Source organism: Stenella coeruleoalba (assembly GCF_951394435.1).
Source record: "Stenella coeruleoalba genome assembly, chromosome: 6".
Taxonomy (NCBI): domain Eukaryota; kingdom Metazoa; phylum Chordata; class Mammalia; order Artiodactyla; family Delphinidae; genus Stenella; species Stenella coeruleoalba.
In genome coordinates, this window is record NC_137151.1 from 15544474 (window position 1) to 15564917 (window position 20444).

Consider the following 20444-nt stretch of genomic DNA (forward strand, 5'->3'; position numbering starts at 1 on the left):
GGTCTCCAGTTGGGTACAGCATCCCAGGTGCTTTCCAACTGGCACTTAAAACATTGGGATATTTACCTCCTGTGTTCTAGAGCAGCACGGAGCAGGAGAAATATAATGCAAGGACTATATAAGTAAGTTTAATTTTTATAGCCCTATTAATAAAAAAAGAGAAAAAAGTTTAAAAATTACTAATACATTGTATTTAGTCCAATATATACAAAAATGTTGTTTTATCATATCTTGAATATGACCTATTATTAATGTTTTACTTTTTTTTTTTTTTTACTAAGCCTTCAAAATCTGGAGTGTGTATTTTGCACTAACAGCACACCTCAACTTAGACTAATTGCATTTCAAGTGCTCATTCAGCCCATGTGGCCAGTGGCTACAGTACTGGACAGTACAGTTCTAGGCAGTTTAATTTTATTAACTCATCTTGAAAAATATATTGATGTTTTTAAAGTTCATGGGAGAGTCTAAGTCCATACTGAGTTTACGATCAATAAAAGTACCTAAGTTGGGATACCGGTTACTCTTTTCATCCTACATTTTAAGAACCAGATTTTTAAATAAAACACATGCTTAAATTCATTCTAACCATTAATAAATTTAACATTGTTGACTTGGGCTAGCATTCCCGCCTCTAGATTATCTGTAATCGTGATTTTGTAGTCTACTAAATCAACTCTCATTCTAAACTTTTATCTGCATTTTTTTATCTATTTAAATCTTGTTTAATCATATCGAATAGGAAAGAACAATAACAATAATACAGGCCTGTGCTACATTGATAGAGATGCTCACAATAATATTAATTAATCATAACTCTCTTGGTAGTTAGCCAGCTTCAAAGCCACCTGACTTCACCAACATTCAGCATGTAATCTCCACTAATGCTACAGTGAGTTCATGATGAACTGTCCAAAACCTTCATGCAATTTGATTTCTTCCTATCGGGATCTGTGACACATAATTATTCTCATCTCCTTATTTTCATGCCCTAGTATACTCCCCTCCTACTTGGAATCACAGCTGACCCTGTGTGGCCAATAGAATATAGTGGTAATGGAGGCTTATGTGGTCCAAGCTAGATCCAAAAAGGCATTGCAGACTCCACCTTGCTCCCTTGGATCACCCATTCTGGGAGAGGCCAGCTACCCTGCCATGAGGACATCAAGTAACCCCGTGGAGTGGTCCACATGGAGAAACACTGAGCTGTCAGCCAACAGCCAGCATTAACTTCCAGCCACGTGAATGAGCCACCTTGGAAGCAGATCCTCCGTCCCGTCAAGTCTTCCGATGACTGCAGCCCCAAACAACATCTGACAGCAATCACAAATGAGAATGCAAGTGGGAATGTCATAGCAGAGCCCTTCCAGAATGCACAAGATCCACGATGATAATAAATTACTGTTTTATGCCACAAAGGTCTGTAGTAATTATACAACATTAGATTACTTGAACAAGATTGGAATGCTTAGTATGACAATGTTTTGCTAATACATTATTTCTCAAAGTATTCTAATAATTTTGTCTATAAATGGAAACAAGATATATGTATCTATGACAAAAACAAGACTTGGATGAGATAAATCAACATATTGTTAGTGGTGTTCTCTAAAAGAGGTAAATACAAGCATTATAATCATCTTTTTCATGTTTTTCAGTGTTTTCAAATTCTCTATACTAAACATATTATTTTCAAAATCAAAATAAAACAAATGCTATGTAGTTGAATTAATGATACACTGATAAATACAATAATAGCTACTACAAAAAGGAAAAGTTGTAAATTCTATCTGCCAAAACTTAGGGTTGCTCCCTTCCTTCCTTCCTTCCTTTCTTTCCTTTTTTTCCTCCTAGGATTCTTCTGCTTCAACCAAGGAAAAAAATCCAAAATTGATGTTAATATTTTTTTCATGCCTTATTATCTCTCTTTAGAAAGGAGGAGGTTAACTAGAAAGGTCATTTAGCAGCAGCAGCTACAACGGGACCAAGAAGGTGTGTTCTATGGGCACTGGAAGGCAGGAGGCTCTCAAGGTGAACTCCAAGTCCCATATATTTGAGTTCAGTCACTTTCCTAGGCTGTGATTTCCTGAGTTTATTATTAATAGGATTATTTGAAATATTAGCGCTCCCCAAGTGCATGAATCTTAATAGCTTAGATAATTCCACGACCAGATCATGTACTCCCACAGACTTCTTAAATATTTGTCTGTAATTGTAAAGCACTGAAGTATTAAGGCTCAGAATTTAATTAGATAATTCACTAGAGAAGAGTTACTTTTTTAGGCAGTAGTGCATGCAGGATTCATGGTACAGTGAATTACATCTTAGTTAAAATAGAAATTTATCATAAAGAAGGTCTTGTCTACAGAGCTACAGACTAGTAGAAACATAAACTGAAGTGAATGCATCTAACTCTAGAGAATAACGAGACCACTCTTCTGCAGAGCATTGACTTTGGAGGACAGACATCAACACAGTAACTGTAGCACACGTACAATTGATTTATTCCTTCTGTTAGACACGGTTTAATAGATTCATTCGGTTTTGCTTTTCTTTTTAGAAAGAGCTTATTCTCATGAAGATTCATCTTCTAATTATTCCTAAACAACAGTAAATGCAATTAAAGTTTCTGACCCCAAACATAAGACATAATAAGTATGTTGGCAATGTAAATAGTTAATTTAGCTATTTATTAGTCTATTTAATATGCATTGTTAATCCAAACAGTAAGAAAACTATAAATATTAGTTTAAAGGGTTTTTTTTTAAATACTTGTTTCTACTTATTTTGTTTGTCTTAAGTATATATTATTACATATATTACACTATGGACTTTTCAAAGATGGCTTAAAATGCAATTGTTAAATAATTCAAATGGACTAATAATGTTAAGCATATTGGAATAATATATAAAATAAACTTGATTTAAATGGTTAAAACTATTTATGATTTAACATAACTCAGAATAAAGGAAAAAATAAGTTTGATATTGGAAATGTCAAATACTAGATGACAATTCTTAAGCACAAATATTCTGATAATCAAGATTTCATAAAATCTAGACTGCATTATATTTTGGAATACTTTTTTCTTCCTCAGGAATATTTTCAAATTAATGGTATCAAAGTGCAACCCACAGTTATTTAGTTGGCTATTTTTGAGAAACAACTTCTAAGAAGCAAATAGAAAATTAAAATGCATAACCAGTAAGTCTGGATGAATATAATAAATGCTACCTGAGTACTGCGAATAATTATATGCAATACAAGTTCCATTTGTCTTCTAATTACTTAATTAGAATACAGTTGATATAATTGCAAATGAATGGGAAAATAATTACACCAGATTACAGAATAAATCTATGGAGATATGTAATAACTTTCAGAAAATGGCAGGGGCTTTGGAGCTAGAAAGATGGGATTGAGTCCGAGCTCTGCAACTGGGAAGTGGGACCCTAACTAAGTAAGTTAGCATCTCTAAGCTTCCCACCTTTGTAAAATATGTTATCAGTGACTAAGGAGCAAGGATTTGGGCACGTTTAAATTGATGGACTTCCCATATAAGAGGCACTATTTGAATACTCAACAAAAGTTTGTTCCCTCTACTAAAATCCATTTTTGAAACAGGCACCAAAAAAGCAGCAGGGTAATAGATAGAAAAGGGAGTGATCAGAGAAAATAATCCAACACAAAAAAGCTATATTGTTCAGGTATATATTTTTTATAGTCCAATTGGCAGTCAAATGGATAAACAATATTTGCAGTGGAATGCTATAATAGTAGGGAAAATGAACAAGGCACTATCCAGCTATTGAACAATATGGATATATTTCACAAACATCGTTGAGTAAAAGAAGACATACACAAAACAGCACACACTGTATGAATATATATATATATATATATGTAAAAACTAGAAAAAAATAATCTAAGCTGTTAAAAGCTTGAACAGTGGCCTCCCTTGAGGTGGGTAGTGACTGGAAAGGAGCACAGTAATGTTTTGCTTCTTGATCTGGGTGATAGTTACAGAAATACGCTCAGTTGTAAAACTTCATCAGACTATCCTCACAGTATGTGCGTGCTCCTGTATGTATGCTACACTTCAACAAAACATTTAAGTATGGATAATTTGAATATAAAATCACCTATTTTCTCCATCTTCCATGCATTCCTCACTAGGTCACATCTAATTATAATATGATAGATTAAGCATCAACCTTGAAGAGTAAATGAGGCCAGACCAATGGCCAATGTCAGAAAGGAACAGCTGAACGTTAAATCCAGGATTAAATTATTTTGAAATACTAAAGAGAAAATGGTAGACTCTCTTTTTTAAATGATATTTTCTCTAAATCACTGCCATATACATGGTTAAGTTCTAGCTACTTAGGTCTTTTCCCAAGTAGAGCTCTTGAATTTGAAGGAATCATTTCCTCTGAATAGGTGGCTCTCAATCTTGAGCTATATCAGAAAATCACCTGGAGGGCTTGTTACCCACAGATCTTGGTCCCATCTCCAGAGTTCCTGTTTCACTGGGCCTGGGCAGAGCCCAAGAATTTACACTGCTAATAATTCTCAGGAGATCCTGGTGCTGCTATTCTGCGAACATATATTGAGAACTATGTTTCCAGAAAAAAAAAAGTTTCAATCTTGAGTCATATTATGCAAATTTATTATGCAAAGGAATCTCCTTTGTCTCTATATTTTCATTAATAAGATAACATCAACTGCTATAAAGAGAAATGGTAAGGAATGAAGATGTACAGGTACAGTCTTTGGCACCAAGTAGGTGCAGTATTAAAAAGCAGGTATTTTCATCTTTATTTCTTGTCCTTCCCTTGTCTGAAGTCTGAAAAGTCTTCAATAGGTGGAAGAGAGCAGTTCACTTAAATTCAGTGGACTGTAAGCCTGGCTGACATTACAGTCTCCTGGGGAGTTTTTACAACTCCAGTGTTTGGGCTCTATCCCAAAACAATTAAATCAGGATTTCTGCAGGGTGGAACTCAACTCTCCAGGTGATTCTGATGTGCAGCCAAGATTGATAATCACTGTTTTAGTTTCACAAACATTGACTAAGTGTTTACAATACGCCATTCACTGCAGAAAACCCTGTGGGCTTTAAAAGGAATAAAGCAAAGTTCTTGACTTTAAGGGTCTTATAGTTTAGTCAAGGAGATGTACACATAAATGGTCGTGTTCAACGCAATGACAGAAATATTGAGAGGTAAGTATGTACCACATGCCATAAAGGCACAGAGAAGGGCAACTGACCCTTGCCTGGCACTTCAAGGAAAAGTTTGGTGGAGGTTCTTGTTTATTAATTCATAAATTATGTTTCTATTTATTCTTTTTTTTTTCTTTGCGGTACGCGGGCCTCTCACTGTTGTGGCCTCTCCCGTTACGGAGCACAGGCTCCGGACGCGCAGGCCCAGCGGCCATGGCTCACGGGCCCAGCCGCTCCGCGGCACGTGGGATCCTCCCGGACCGGGCACGAACCCGTGTCCCCTGCATCGGCAGGCGGACTCTCAACGACTGTGCCACCAGGGAAGCCCTCTTTTTTTTTTTTTTTGAGTAACACTGTGTCAGGCATTGTGTTAGACACAATTATAGTTGTGATAAATTCTACAGTGGGGAGAGAGAGTACCATGAAACTTGTAATAGGGAAATATGACCAAATCAGCCTTGATTTGGAACAGCCAAATGGAACAGCCTTGATGTTTAAGGCACGTATGCTTGAGTTGGCATCTAAAGAATAAGTACAAATTATCAATATGAAGAAAGGGGTAGGAACTTGTTCCAGGCAGAAGAGTAGTGAAAGCCCGATGATGGGAGGGGCATGGTGTTTCGAAGAACTGAAGGAAATCCCAGAAGTGCTGAGAACAGGTTGGGGGTGGTTTGTGGAAGGTGAGGCTAAAACGGCAGGCAGGGCCTTGTAGGCTATTATGACTTCTTTATCCCAAGAAGCCTAGGAAGGTTCTAAACAGTGGATGACAATCAGATTTTAAAGATCAGCTTAGCTTGAGTGTGGGAAACTGATTAAAAGGAAGAGGAGTGATTGAAGGGAACCTGGGCTATGACATTCCTTCCAACAAGAGATGACTTAAACACACTATCCCCTCATTTTTATAAATTGAAATATATTTTGACCTATATCATTGTATAAGTTTAATGTGTACATGTTCATTTATATATTGTAATATGACTGCCACTGTAGCAATAATTAGCATCTCTATCATGTTACAGAATTACACTTTCTTTTTAGGTATTTGCAATAATTTTTAGTCTCAGCAAGTTTGATGATTCTCATACAGTACTGTTGTCTATATTCACTGTACTGTGCATTATAATTTCTAGGGCTTGTTTACTACTCCTTGTAAGTTTGTCCCCTAAAATAACATCTGTCCTCTTCCCCCACCCGCCATCCCCTGGTAACCACCATTTTATTCTGTTTTAACAAGTTGGTATTTTTTAAATTCTACACATAAGTGATACCATACAGTACTTGTCTTTCTCTCCAGGCTCTTCATTCTTCTGTACCCCATCCTTCAGACAAGGACACAGATGTGAGAAACCAGGCAGGTTTCCTGCTGAGTTATTGCAGAGTAATCAGTGTTCATAATGATAGCCATGAGCCAAGGAGAAAAGTATTTAGTGAGTTCTCTTTCCTTGGTCTAATAATGCAGAAAATATACCACTTATTTTAGAAATATTTCTCTCAAATATTGTTACATCCTAAAACATAGTTGGATAAACTCAACAATCTGGATATATGAGGTGAGATTTATTTTGGTTTTGTTTATTTATTTTCCCTTTGATTATGCAAGTTTAATATCTTCTTTTAAAAAAAGAGGAAAGGGCTTCCCTGGTGGCGCAGTGGTTGGGAGTCCGCCTCCCGATGCAGGGGACACGGGTTTGTGCCCCGGTCTGGGAGGATCCCGCGTGCCGCGGAGCGGCTGGGCCCGTGAGCCATGGCCGCTGAGTCTGTGCGTTCGGAGCCTGTGCTCTGCAACAGGGGGAGGCCGCAGCAGTGGGAGGCCCGCGTACCGCAAAAAAAAAAAAAAAAAAAAAAAAAGAGGAAAATGATCAATCTGATTTCCTGCTCCTTTCTCCAGCATTTCTGGGACATCACCTGGAGGTTTTTAAGTTTGCTTTGCTTTGGTGTCAGCTTCTGTGTAAACAGGGTCACCAAGTGATATGGGTCTGACAGTTCCTGCAATTGTGACAAGTAGTCTGGGCATAAAAAAACAAACTATCAGGAAGCTTCCCGGCCGCAAGTAAAAGCACTTCAGCAGGGGCAGCCAGACTTAAGCTCTACCATTGCCAGTAGACTTCTCCTTTTGCAGCAAACGGAATAAATATCACTCTTACGGTCTTAAGGATCACAAGGTCACCCCAAAGTGCCCCTGCAGCATTCTCTACCTTCCTACAGGAAGACTCATCTTTCCTTCCAATCATAAACAATCTTTTCTCCCTGTTTCCCCCATTTATCTGTAAGAGTCTTACAGGAGAATATCATTTACCTTGATCTGTCCACAGATTCCTGTAGACAACAGGCACAAAACATTCTCAAATTCTGTGGAGCAGAACAACCTAGGAACCATGCTATAGGCTCAAAATATGAGAAACATTAATCTGGCCAGAAAAAGAAAAGCAGCTTCTCACTTTGTTCAAATTACCTTTTTGATGTTGTAGAACACAAATAATTTGCATGGGGGAAATAGTCTTCATATTAATCATATTAGAATTAATTAATAGTTGTACATCTCAACAGAAGAGATTCAGCCTAAGTTCAATAAAATTGACATTGATACAAAAATGAATATTATTTTGTCTTCTTTGCAAAGGACTAAAAAATTATTGGCTTATAGTTTCCATGATTTATTTAGCATGCAACTCCTGATGCAGAATCTTCAAAAACTGTCCATAAACCTATATTAGTAATCGTAATTGCTTTATGACTATGGATACAGTTAGTCCCCTACATAAGAAGCTTCAAGCTGTGAACTTTCAAAGATGCTAACATGCATTCCCATGTCCAATCACGTTAAGTTAGTTCATGTGTCTGGTGTACATTGTCGTGTGCATGCATCCTCTACAAGTGGTTGTGCTTTTGTGTACTTTACTGTACAGTACTGTATAGAGTACAGTAGTACAGTATCTTTATTTTAAGCCCACGATGTCTGGAAGCAGGCGTAAAAGCAGTGGTGATGCAGGTGTTACCGCTAAGAAGCAGCAGGAATTGGAGGCCCAGAGAAAAGACGAAGAGAGACAAGAGGGAGAAGTAACTGAAGAACCGAAGAGATTCAGGACGCAGGAAATGGCACGGGGATTTTCTTTATTTGAGGAGGCACTGTGAGTTTTTGAGCCATACCCGAATGTAGAACGGTACGTGAAGGATGCAGCAGCCATTGAGAATACAATCCAGTGCTACCCTGTCATCTATGCCGAGAAAAAAAGAGCTACCACCCAGACATCACTGGATCGCTTTCTCAAGAGCGTAGATAGAAGTGAATCCAGCAAGGAACCAGAACCTGTGCCATCAGCGTCAGGCGTGAGTGACATTGCAGCCTGCCCTCCATCTCCTATTGCTGAGGATCCTTCAGCTCTACCATCTCCCACCTCCTCTCCCTCCTCCAGTCAGTAACACTTCTTGCCTGTTCACTAGATGCCAGCCCCTGGATGCCAGCTGTTGCACTGTACTACTGTACTTTTCAAGGTCCTGTGCTGTAAGCTTAACAATGTTTTCTTTATTTTTGGTGTTTGTTTTTTATGTATTATTTGTGTGAAAAGTATTATAAACCTATTACAGTACAGTACTATATAGCCGATTGTGTTAGTTGGGTACCTAGGCTAACTCTGTTGGACTTATGAACAAATTGGACTCTTGGAACAGAACTCGTTCATATGTAGGGAACTTACTGTACTAAAATTGCACATCATTGTAGTGTTTGTTAAAATAGTATCGTTAACATGCAAAAAGCTAAGAAAAAATAAAAATAAAGCTAAGAAAAAAGTCAGAATCATACTCTTCATCGCTCAGACACGATGATGATGCCAACTTAAGCTCTGAATAAAGCATTTCAACATTGGTAACCCACAGATTAGCGTGATTCAACATGCGTAGCCCACAGGTTACACACAGAAGAACTCAGTTGTTGACCTAAAAGGCACTTTCTAAATTTGGCCTACACTAAATTATTGATATTTGATTCAAATTGAGAATATCAGTAGGGAAATAAAACTAAATTAGCTCTCCCCAGCAAGCTCCTCTGACTCCAAAATAACAGTACTAGATCCTGTATAGTGGCTCCTGCACAGGATCCCAGAGGCAGGATTATTATCACATGACCAGGACATTGTTCAGGACAGTAAATTTGAGAAAGTTTGAGAAGCATTCATATTTCTTCCCTCTTCATTATAGTCATGGGGAAACTGAGGACAGGTATGGCATTCATGAAACCGTTTATTGTGTTGGGTGGTTTTCCAGTAATACATCAAAAATGTCCCTTCGGAGTCTTGCCCCTCCAAAGACTGGGCATGATGAATTCACTCATAGGAACGATAGGTCTTTTTATTACTATGATCATTAGAAAGAGAGGTTTTGATCACTTGTCACCATAAACAATTGCGACTAAAATAGAATGAATGTTTATGCATAAAATATATAAAAAAAAACAAGTTTATATTTATCACATTGGTGGGCATTTCTCTAAGCTTAGAACAAAAATAAACACAACAAAGTGAAAGATAAAAATTCACAAAATTCATAATTTCTCCAAGTCAAAAAATAATTAAAACCAAAAAATCAGTGATATATTTAAAGAAAGGACAATAAAACTAATGATTGAATTATACACATAGATGTTTAAAGAAATACTAAGACTACAAAAGATAAACGAACGGAGTAAATAAATGTTATTCACAATAAAAGTAAAAAAAAAAAACCTGAAAATAATAGTCAAATTGGTATTTAAATACATATTAAAATACATGTGTATCTTTATAGTATTTATATGGATACAAACATATGGATATATATTGAGCATATTTAATTTTATATATGAATATATAAATATACTCAAGGGACTACAGTCAAGAAACCATGCCTAAGGAGATTGATCTCCTTGATTAAAATGCTGGGCTGTAATGCATAAAAATTTGGGGGGCCTTGAGTATACTTCACATAGGATGAATATGAAATATTTGGGGACTATGTTAGTCAGCCTCTAAGATGGCCTCCCCAAATCCTCACCCTCTGGTAGCCCCCTCCAACACTGAATTAGAGCTGACTTGTGTGACAAAAAAAATATACATACATGGTGAAAATAACAGGTTACTTCCAAAGAGAGATCAGGCAAGGCACTGAAATCCCTACCTTTATCTTCTGCGCTACTCACTCTGGGATACTCCAAGTGCCACGTTATGAGGACACTCAAGTAGCACTGTAGAGAGTTTCATGTGGAGAAACCTGAGGCCTCATGACGTCAGCAAGCACCAATTACCCACCCATGTGAGAGATCTACCTTGGAAGTCTATCCTCCAGCCTCAGTCAAGCTGTCAGATGACTGCAGCCCCAGCTGATACCTGATTGCAACATCATTAAAGCCAGAACCTCCCACTTAAGCCAATCCCAAATTCCTGATACACACAAACTGTGAACAACAGTAATTTTTTTTTTAAGTCACTAAGTTTGGGGTGATTTATTACATAGTAATATAACACCAATACTTATTGTGTGTATGTGTGTGAATGTGGGGGGGGTTGTGTATGCATTCAAAATTAGTAGTTAGGTTATACATAATCTATCAATTTAATAATTACTCTGTTTTTTCATCTTTATTGGACTATAGTTGCTTTACAATGGTGTGTTAGTTTCTGCTGTACTACAAAGTGAATCAGCTATGCATATACATATATCCCCTCCCTCTTTAGCCTCCCTCCCAACCCTCCCTATCCCACCCCTCTAGGTCTTCATAAAGCACCGAGCTGATCTCCCTGTGCTATGCAGCAGCTTCCCACTAGCTATCTATTTTACACATGGTAGTGTATATATGTCAATGTAACAGGCTATGTATTACCTAAGGGCAGTATAAACCAACAAAACCATTTTGAAACGGTTTTTCAGTATATAACAGGAACCTTAAAATGTTTTTAAGGCTATCTCAAACAATAAAAAGTAATAATTCAAAATATATCAACAACCTAAATATAAGAACTGAAACTATAGAACTCTTAGAAAAAAACATAAGGGTACAACTTCATGACCTTGAATTTGGCAATGTATTCTTAGATATGGTACCAAAAGCATGAGTAACAAGAGACAAAAATAGATAAATCATACTTCATCAGAATTTTTTAAATTTATGCACCAAAGGACATTATCAAAAAAGTGAAAAAGCAATCTACTGAGTGGAAGAAAATATTTGCAAATCATATATTTGATAAGGGTCTTCTATCCAGGATATCTAAACAGCTCTCAAACTCAACTACAAAAAGAAAAAAAAAAAAACAACTGCAATGGACTTGAATAGACATTTTCCAAAGAAGAAACACAGAAGGCCAACAAACATATGAAAATATGCTTAACATCATTAGTCTAATTAGGGAGGTATACACCAAAACCACAATGAGATATCAATTCATATACATTTGAATAGCTCCAATAAGAAGAATGGAAAATAACAACTGTTGGTAAGGATACAGAGAAACTGAAACACTTGCACACTGCCCGTGGGAATGTAAAATGGTGCAGCCATTTTAGAAAGTGATTTGGTGGTTTCTCAAAAAGATAAACCTAGAATTATCACATTACCCAGCAATTCCACACCTCAATATTTATCTCCAAAGTTGAAAACAGGTACTCAAAAAAAATGCTTGTGCACAAATGCTTACAACAACACTATTCATAACAGCCAAAAGGTGGAAAAAACCCCAGCATCCTTTAATGGATAAATGAATAAATGTAGTACATACATACAATGAAATAGTATTCAACCGTAAAAAAGGAATGAAGTACTAATCCATATTATAATGTGGATAAATCTAAAAAGCATTATACGAAGTGAAAGAAGCCAGACAACAGTCATATACTGGATGATTCTATTTATGTAAAATATCCAAAATAAGAGAAGACTTTGTGGAACTAGCAGAAGGATAGACACATAGATCAATGAAACAGAATAAAACAAATTGTAGCTACTGAAACCTGATTTTTTTTAAAGTTTATTATCATTTTAATATAGCAGTCATTTTAAGTTAAAACTCTTTAGATAAATATTGTTTTAAAAACTTGAGGATGCTGCAATAGTTTGGTTATAAAGCTCAAGCACTTTTCCAACTCTTACATGTTTTTCAAAATCCCAATGAGTAGAGAGAACACAGAACAAAGGTAAAGGAAAAGGGCCAAGATTTGTAACAGGAAAAAGATGGCTTTGATTACAGTCTCCCAGCCTTTTGTAGTGTAAATTAATTATTTTAAATAAGAAATACAAACTTGTCTAAAAATATAACACATGTATATTTCAAAAGACTAAAACCATCAAGTAGAAGGTCCTTTGAATAGTAAAATTTCATGTGCTCGAAAGGTTTCAATGCATTATATGAGGTTTCCTGCTTTGTCTATAAATTTTTATGGTCTGCCTTAAAGCACACAAAACATTCTTGAATAATTTTCAAAATCATTTATTTTCTACAGAAGCTAATCTGCTGAATTGCCTTTTCAACATTTACTTTGCTTTTTAACAGTGCAAATTATATCTGAGTAAAAATACTCCACAACCATACATATGGCTCTAATTGTGCTATAGAGCTGACATGGAATAATGAAATACTAATTGCAGTTAGAACACTTTATTTGTTCAGAATTGATTCTTGCCTTGCCCCACTTTTAGAAATTTCCACAACCACAAGGCTTATGCTCAAACACCAACAAAGAATCCTTTGACCATAAACTGAATCAATATTTTCACCAGCTCTTCCCACAATACACACTGCAGCTCAGGCACAGCCATTAGGAAACCCCTTAATCTACATATACATACAACACAAGTAGATATTAAGGCGTATCCTGGAATTGTCAAAAGCCCCCATTTTTTGGATTTGCTAAGCTCTGCCACACTCTCCTTTAAAAGCGATGAACTTGGACCAGTACAGGCACCTAGCAGATCGTTCCAGTTATTTGCTAGCTGGGTGTGGAAGAAAGGACATTGTTGCCAAAACTCTCTTGTGCAATATCGGTTATCAGTATTCACCTGCACCTACCGGATATGTCAAATTTTCTCTAGTTGAGTAGATGACCAAGGAAAACTATGAACTCTCACTTGAACGCAACACAACTATGAACTGTCACTTGAATGCAACACACAATGAAAAAATTTTCTTCAAAGATCACTCCTTTACCTGTTTGACATCATATGCCAGAAGAACACATTTTAAATCTGGTGAAACTGAATGTCTTGATGCTTTGAAGGTTACCTAGAAATAAAAAGAAACAATTATTTTAAAGAGCTTAATAATGGAAAGATTGACATGCATTTGGATATGTAAGTATAAAAAAAGATGTCCATTCTCCTCATAACATTGTAAAATAGGCTTTCTTGTTCATATTATAAGTATGCACAGGCATGTACATATGTAGGACCTTACAGATGGATATAGAAACTTGGAGAGGCTATATTAGACACTTCATTAAGAAAAGTTTTGCTAACGTATCTCCCCTACATGTTATCACTTAAAGACTAAGTTAATATTTTCATTTATAAGAATAAAAAAGCAAAACATCATTGAACTTCTTAAGTAACCAAAATGCTTTTATATTTGCATGTTGGATTAATCAAAAGGAAAAGAAATAGTGGCATTCTGTGGTGTCATGATTTTCTGTCTCTGCACTTCTGTTTTTTCTCAGGTTGTATATTTGTATTTTTAAAAAGACATATGTTAAAGACAAAATCTCCTTAAAGGAAACTCCCAGAGTGAGGCAGATTAAAACACAAATACATAACTGATTATACTCAATATGTATATATGGTATAGAAATATAAACAAATGCACTACACATGTTTAATTTTGAGCTTTTTATTTTACCACTGAATAAATCCAATGTTAGAAAGACTTGAACGTAAAGTGAAGGATAAATACACTGAGAGTGGGAAAATGGTTTTATTTGGGAAAGAGATTACATGTAATTTCATATCTAAAGAGAAGGCAAGCAAATTGAGTTGCTGCAACAAAAGCCTACAAAACGCAAACAAAAAAATAAAATAAACTGTACATGGATTTTAAGCAAACTAATTTGTATGGTTTTTGCAGAGAAATACAGGTATAAATAATTGTATACATTTTATGTCTGGGCAGTTTCAACAACACTGGTCTCTAAGAAAAACAGAAAAGGGTGAAGTCAAGGTTTTAGTACTTAGAAATTCCCAAAGACAATGGAAAGGACAAGAAACTCAGAAGAACCAATATCTGGCAAAGTTTGCATGGTATAATCAAAAATATATTTGGTCTTTTCCCCTGGTTCCTGGCACAGAGCTTCTAAAATGCTTGGAATTTCCTGAGCGATAGAAGGGTCTTTTGTTAATTAATAACTAGCCCTCTTTGACAACACACAGTTTATGTTAATGAGATGACTCCAGGATTGGGGGTCGGGGGAGAGTGGCAAGATAGCTTCTGGAGAAGAACCAGCCACCTGATTAGAGAGCGAGAACTTTGAACCCTACCTGGAGGTCAGGGAGGGTGGTGGGACTGGAGCTGAAGTTCAAGCATATGGCCGATGATTTAATCAATCGGGCCTGGGTAACAAAACCTCAGTAGAAAACCTCTGAACCATGAGATTTGCAGAAGCTTCCTTGTTAGTAAACATATCAATGTACCTGTGTCCCAACTCCACTGAGACAGACTGTACTTAGGACCCTTCTCCATTCACCCTATTTACCTATTCATCTGGCTTTTCATTTATATTCTTTATAATAAACCGGTAATCATAAGTATAGTTCTTTCTGTGTCATTCTAGCAAATTATCAAATCTGAAGGGAGATTGTGAGAACCACCAAATCTGTAAACCAAGTCCAATAAAAATGCAAGTAGCCTGGGGTCTCAGGACTTGAAGCTGATATCTGAAATGAGAGCAGGCACTGAGTCCTTAACCCGTGGGGTCTTCACTAACTCTGAGTAGTTAGTATCAGAATGAATTGAATTGTAAGTCACCCAGAGAATTGTTGTTGAAATAGCACGGTCTGTTCGTTTCTGAGCCAGATATGCAAGAGAATGGAGTACTCTGGGAGAAAATACTTGTACATGGTAACGTTGATTTGGAAGAGGTGTTGCCTTTATACATCCATCTTGTACCATCCACTTAGAAGATCAGAATAATCACTGGCAATAATTCACCTCACGGAATTCGTTTTTCATTTTTTCAAAAAGCCACTTCAATAATAATGAAAATAACAACAACAAACAACAATCACAACAGTAGGGCTACCATTGATCTGTCATCTGTCATAAGCTCTGAAATTGCTTAGAATTCTGTGGTTCTCAATAATTCCCCCACCTCCTGCCCCATGACAAAGCTGTGAGGGAGGTATCTTCATTTTAACCCTTTCTTTTTTTCTCATTAACTTATTGTATATTGAAACTTGATAGATATTAGCCTGTGTGAGATTTAGGGTGACATATAGAACACAAGGTCCTCTCACTCAGCATTGCACATTGCAGTATCAGGAGGTATACTGTTACACAAGAGGAGGTTTATTGTTATTTAAAAATTGGTTGAAAGGGCAATGCCATCATTCCAGTCCTATGGGAATAAGAAAACTCTAATAATACAGTTCTTAAACTTTTGTCAAGGTCACAGAGAAGTATATATAATGAAAGAATGCAGGAGGAACTCCTTTCATAAGCCCTATGCCAACAGGAGATTCTTTCTTTTCTCCTTTCCTCTCTTCCTCCCTTCCTTCCCTCCTTTCCTTCCTCCCTTCCCCTTTCCTCTCTCTTCTCTCTTTCTCTCTCTCTCTTGTTTTAGAGAGCTACCCTGTCTGAAGTCTGAATTATTTCACAAAAATTTCACCCCCCTCGTCCCCATCCGTTCTCACGGAACGTTGCTCACGCAAATTAACTTCACACGTTCACAGGTGCATCTGAGCCCCTGGTAACATTTTAGTATCTTTTACAGTTCCTACAATTATCCAGTCTGGCACTTTATTAATTATCACTATACTGCCTTCAGCTTCTGCAGCATACAACCTGGGAAACTTTCCAAATACCTTTTCAAAGGCCCAAGCTGCTGAAACTTCGAACTTAGAGTTGTGCACGGGTGGTGCTGCAAAGAGACTTGCTGATGATACACGTCTAAGAAACACATCCTTGCCGCTTAGTCAAGGGCCAAATCCCTCTTAACCTAAGCCATTAATGTTATCATCTGTTGCATCTGGGTGATTAATCCTTCCTAGCAGCCACCGGAGACCCCTTGGTCTACACTGACCCTAATTACAGACATTAATATAGTTCCAGTTGAGTCTCAACTTGATATGGCCTCAAACTAGTGTTTTGGGAAGTCTATTATTGCCAATAATGCTGTTATGTTACCTACATAGTTAATCACTTAATTACTATTGTAATAAAAGGATGCAGAAATATTTTCTACATGTGTTTATCGGTATTATTCGGCAATGATGCTTACTAATGCATTTTTGAACAAAGGGCATTAAAATGCATGAACTCTGCCATCTAGGAACACTCGATTAAAGCCAAGTAAGGTGGGATAAACAGGAAAACAAATACGCAGGTGGTTAACTAAACAAATTAACAAGGGAGAAAAGACATTTGATCAGTTGAGAAACAAATGCATGCTTTCAGGCAGCTTGGCAAGATTTTGTAGCACCTCATTTGTATGTATCATTCAACTATACCAAAACTAACTTATCGAACATTCAAAATAAGATGAACACCATGATAAACACTGAAGGTGCTACAAAGTCGAAAAACAAAGTCATTAGAATCTTTCCCATCTCATATTGGGCAGGATAAGACAAGCACTGTGTTTCTCTGCCCCAAATGCCTTAAAAGACTGGATGTGTGGTAGAAGAAAGCAGCTGAGTAAACTGAGGACAAATGGAGCAGTCAGGCTGTCAAAAGGGGGTAGTAGCCCCTCACCTTCAAATAAGCATTATCTTATAGGAAATTATATACAGTATTTCTAACTTTCCAATTTTTTTCAAGATAAGCTGGAAATCAAGCTGTTAATTTACAATCTCATGATTCTTAAATTATAGCCCGATACTTTGAAACATATATGTGTACCAGATTCTGCCTAGGGGCTGCTAGTTTGCTTAATTTTGGTAAAGCAAAAATTGACATAAGGATAAGGGGGTGGGGGTGGGGGTGGAAACAATGCTATGAGATTTAAAAAACAGGTGGTGTACTTTTCATATACTCGGTAGTAATGTAAGTGAAAACTTCGTGATCCCACGTTTTCCAGTTAAATGAAATTATAGACTGCATTATGAGAACAACCTTTACAAATGTACATGTAGTTTTAAAAGATTCCCAGAGAGGTGGGGCTAACCCCATGGCTTAGTGTTAACATCATACATGTATTATTACCAACATGAATATGGCAAAGCTAATCACTGTTTTCATGAATGGTGAAATTTAAAGCCAAGGAAGCAACAGAATCAGATTTGAATTTAGAATGATTCCTCTGGCAGTTGGGTGAGTTAGATCTGATGACATCTTGAGGTCAATGAGATCTGGTAAGAAGCTCTCATGACAATCCAGACAAGCAACGTCAAGAAGTTAAGAAAGATGCAAGGGCATAGGGAGGAGGGTACATCTGCAAGGGAGATTGCTGATAAAAACAAAAGAATTTATTGATTAGATCTGAAGACTAAGAAGAAAGTGTACAAAACAATTTGGGGTTTTCATGTTTTTATCACTGGGTGAATGTTGCTACTGCAAACAAACTTGGGAAAAAGCAAAAACCAGGCATATTTTGAGGAAAATTTTAGACACACCAATTTTAGATATGCTATGGTTTTAATCTTAGTGGGATATCCAATAGGGGATATTCAAGCTTTTTGTACATAAGCCTGGAGTTTAAGAGAGATATCTGGAATTTTATGGAGTATTAGATGAAAGTTTACATTCAATGTAAATTCATTCTCATCAGACAAAAGGAGCAAAACCTCTCAAACAACATGTTCTACTATGAGTGGATCAGTAACAATGCAGTTATTATGAGTAATGTTTACGATTACTTTTATAAGTAAACCTGTTCCACCTGCCATAATAACTTCACCTCTCCCTGCTCTTTATTCAAGCTGTATTTCTCTCAAATATCATTCTAATTCTCCCTCTTTAAGCCTTCTCTGTCCTTTTCAGTGCAAGTGATTCGCCTGAGTCATATGTATACAATTATATGTGCAGTTCATTTAATCACTGATCACTTCCATTATTGCTCTTTTGGGTTGTTTGGAACCTTAATTTAACATCTACTGCCACAGTGATGCCCCTATTAAGAGGCTCCATGGCAATGATTCATTCTTGTCAGAAACATTATAACTAGAGGTAAAACTAGACAATGGACTAGACTGTTCCAAGATGTCAGATATTGAATATCATGGCAAGAAATCATTAAATACAAACGTAAATGTCAGAAGTGCCATAACATATAAAATATGCATTTGTATAACTTAAGGCTGAGAAAAGAATGAGCAAGAGGAGAAGAACAAGAGATTGGATTAAAATGAACAAAAGCTGGTAGAAGACTTGGTTGCCTTAAGATTGAGAAATGACAGATGCATAAGAACAGTACAGTTCAGGTGAGTGTTATTCTAGATCTTGTAACATGCTGTTGATAAAAGTATGTATAGGTGGGCTTTCCTGGTGGCGCAGCGGTTGAGAGTCCGCCTGTCGATACAGGGGACACAGGTTCGTGCCCCGGTCCGGGAAGATCCCACGTGCCGCGGAGCGGCTGGGCCCGTGAGCCATGGTCGCTGAGCCTGCGCGTCCGGAGCCTGTGCTCCGCAACGGGAGAGGCCACAGCAGTGAGAGGCCCGCGTACCGCATTTATATATATATAGGCACCTCTATTACAAAAAAAAAAAAAAATTACTGGTCCAAGAACTTGAGTTGGAGAATCCGCTAACTTAAAGTGTAGGTGGGTACATTTTCAACAGATATAGAATGATGAAAACAAGAAAGTAGGTCTTTGAGGACCCTATGGTCTTTTTTTTCCTGATCCCTCCACCTCACCCAACCAAAATCCTACACACACACACACACACACACACACACACACACAGAGACATATACACACAAACACACACAGATTATGTTTAATTTATTTGGCTATAATTTCCCTCATTACCTAATCTAATTTTAGCTTATTGATAACTGACAAAAAATGTTTAGAAAAGTCATCTCTTATTCTAGAAAAATAAAATATTATTTTTTCAAGTATGTGATTAAGTATATATTGTCAATAAGCCTCTTTTACAATGCAGTCTATAAATAATCATGAAATGAGCATGAGGAAAGATTTTAAAAAGCCAGTTGACCTTAAGTGGATGGCAGGAGGGAAATGGTTACTATACAATTGATAAAAAAGGAAAAGAAGGTCGAAAGAAGGCAGAAAAGAAGGCAAACCAAATCGCAGTCTCTTAAGGGATACCAAAGATGGACTCTCTTTCTCTGTCTGGCTTCAAATGAAAGAAACAAGGAAGAGGCAGAGCGACTGTTTTTTTTTTTTTATCTTGCAGCTCTAAATAAAGCCATGTTTGTTTGTTATAGCCATAACTGTGTTTATATGCAAAGATTTTTTTAAAAATCAGACCTTTTATTCTATTTTTTTTAATATTCTCTTTTCATAACTACCCAATTAGCATAGTGTCTGAATTATATTACTTTGTGATGCCTAGGACATCCATGTTGTATAAACATAATAGATCGTCTCTAGTATTTTTTCTTGGCACCATGCATCTTATTGATTCTAGAATATTTTATTAAAAAAGTCAATGGAGAAAATGCCATGGTGCAAGTAGCTAGTTTTTAAGACTATTAAATCAGTACTTACTAACCCATGTAGAATGTCTCACATATATCTTTATTGCTCAATAAATGTGAACAGCCAAATTAATATTTTATTGAGTTCGATCACAGTCCATACACTAAAACATTTAAAAAACAATTTTTATTTTTAATAGAAGGTAAAACTAATGGTCTCTGAATTCTGTTAATAACTTTAAAAAAAGGGCCAACAAGATGACTTTGAGAAAAATGTGAGTATTTCTGCACTCAAAAATATAACAAACTGGGCTTCCCTGGTGGTGCAGTGGTTGAGAGTCCACCTGCAGATGCAGGGGACACGGGTTCGTGCCCCGGTCCGGGAAGATCCCGCATGCCGTGGAGCGGCTGGGCTGGTGAGCCATGGCCGCTGAGCCTGCGCGTCCGG

General features: G+C 36.8%; 1 protein-coding gene across 17 annotated transcripts in view; it reads right to left on the minus strand.

The window, feature by feature from the left end:
- Positions 1–20444, minus strand: part of DPP10 (dipeptidyl peptidase like 10) — a 1578941-nt gene that overhangs the window by 296968 nt on the left and 1261529 nt on the right. For all 17 annotated transcript variants that reach the window (XM_079923993.1, XM_079923994.1, XM_079923998.1 and 14 more), the window contains one exon: positions 13397–13471. In XM_079923993.1, coding sequence (XP_079780119.1) covers positions 13397–13471 — 75 coding nt within the window. The remainder of the gene's footprint in view (positions 1–13396; positions 13472–20444) is intronic.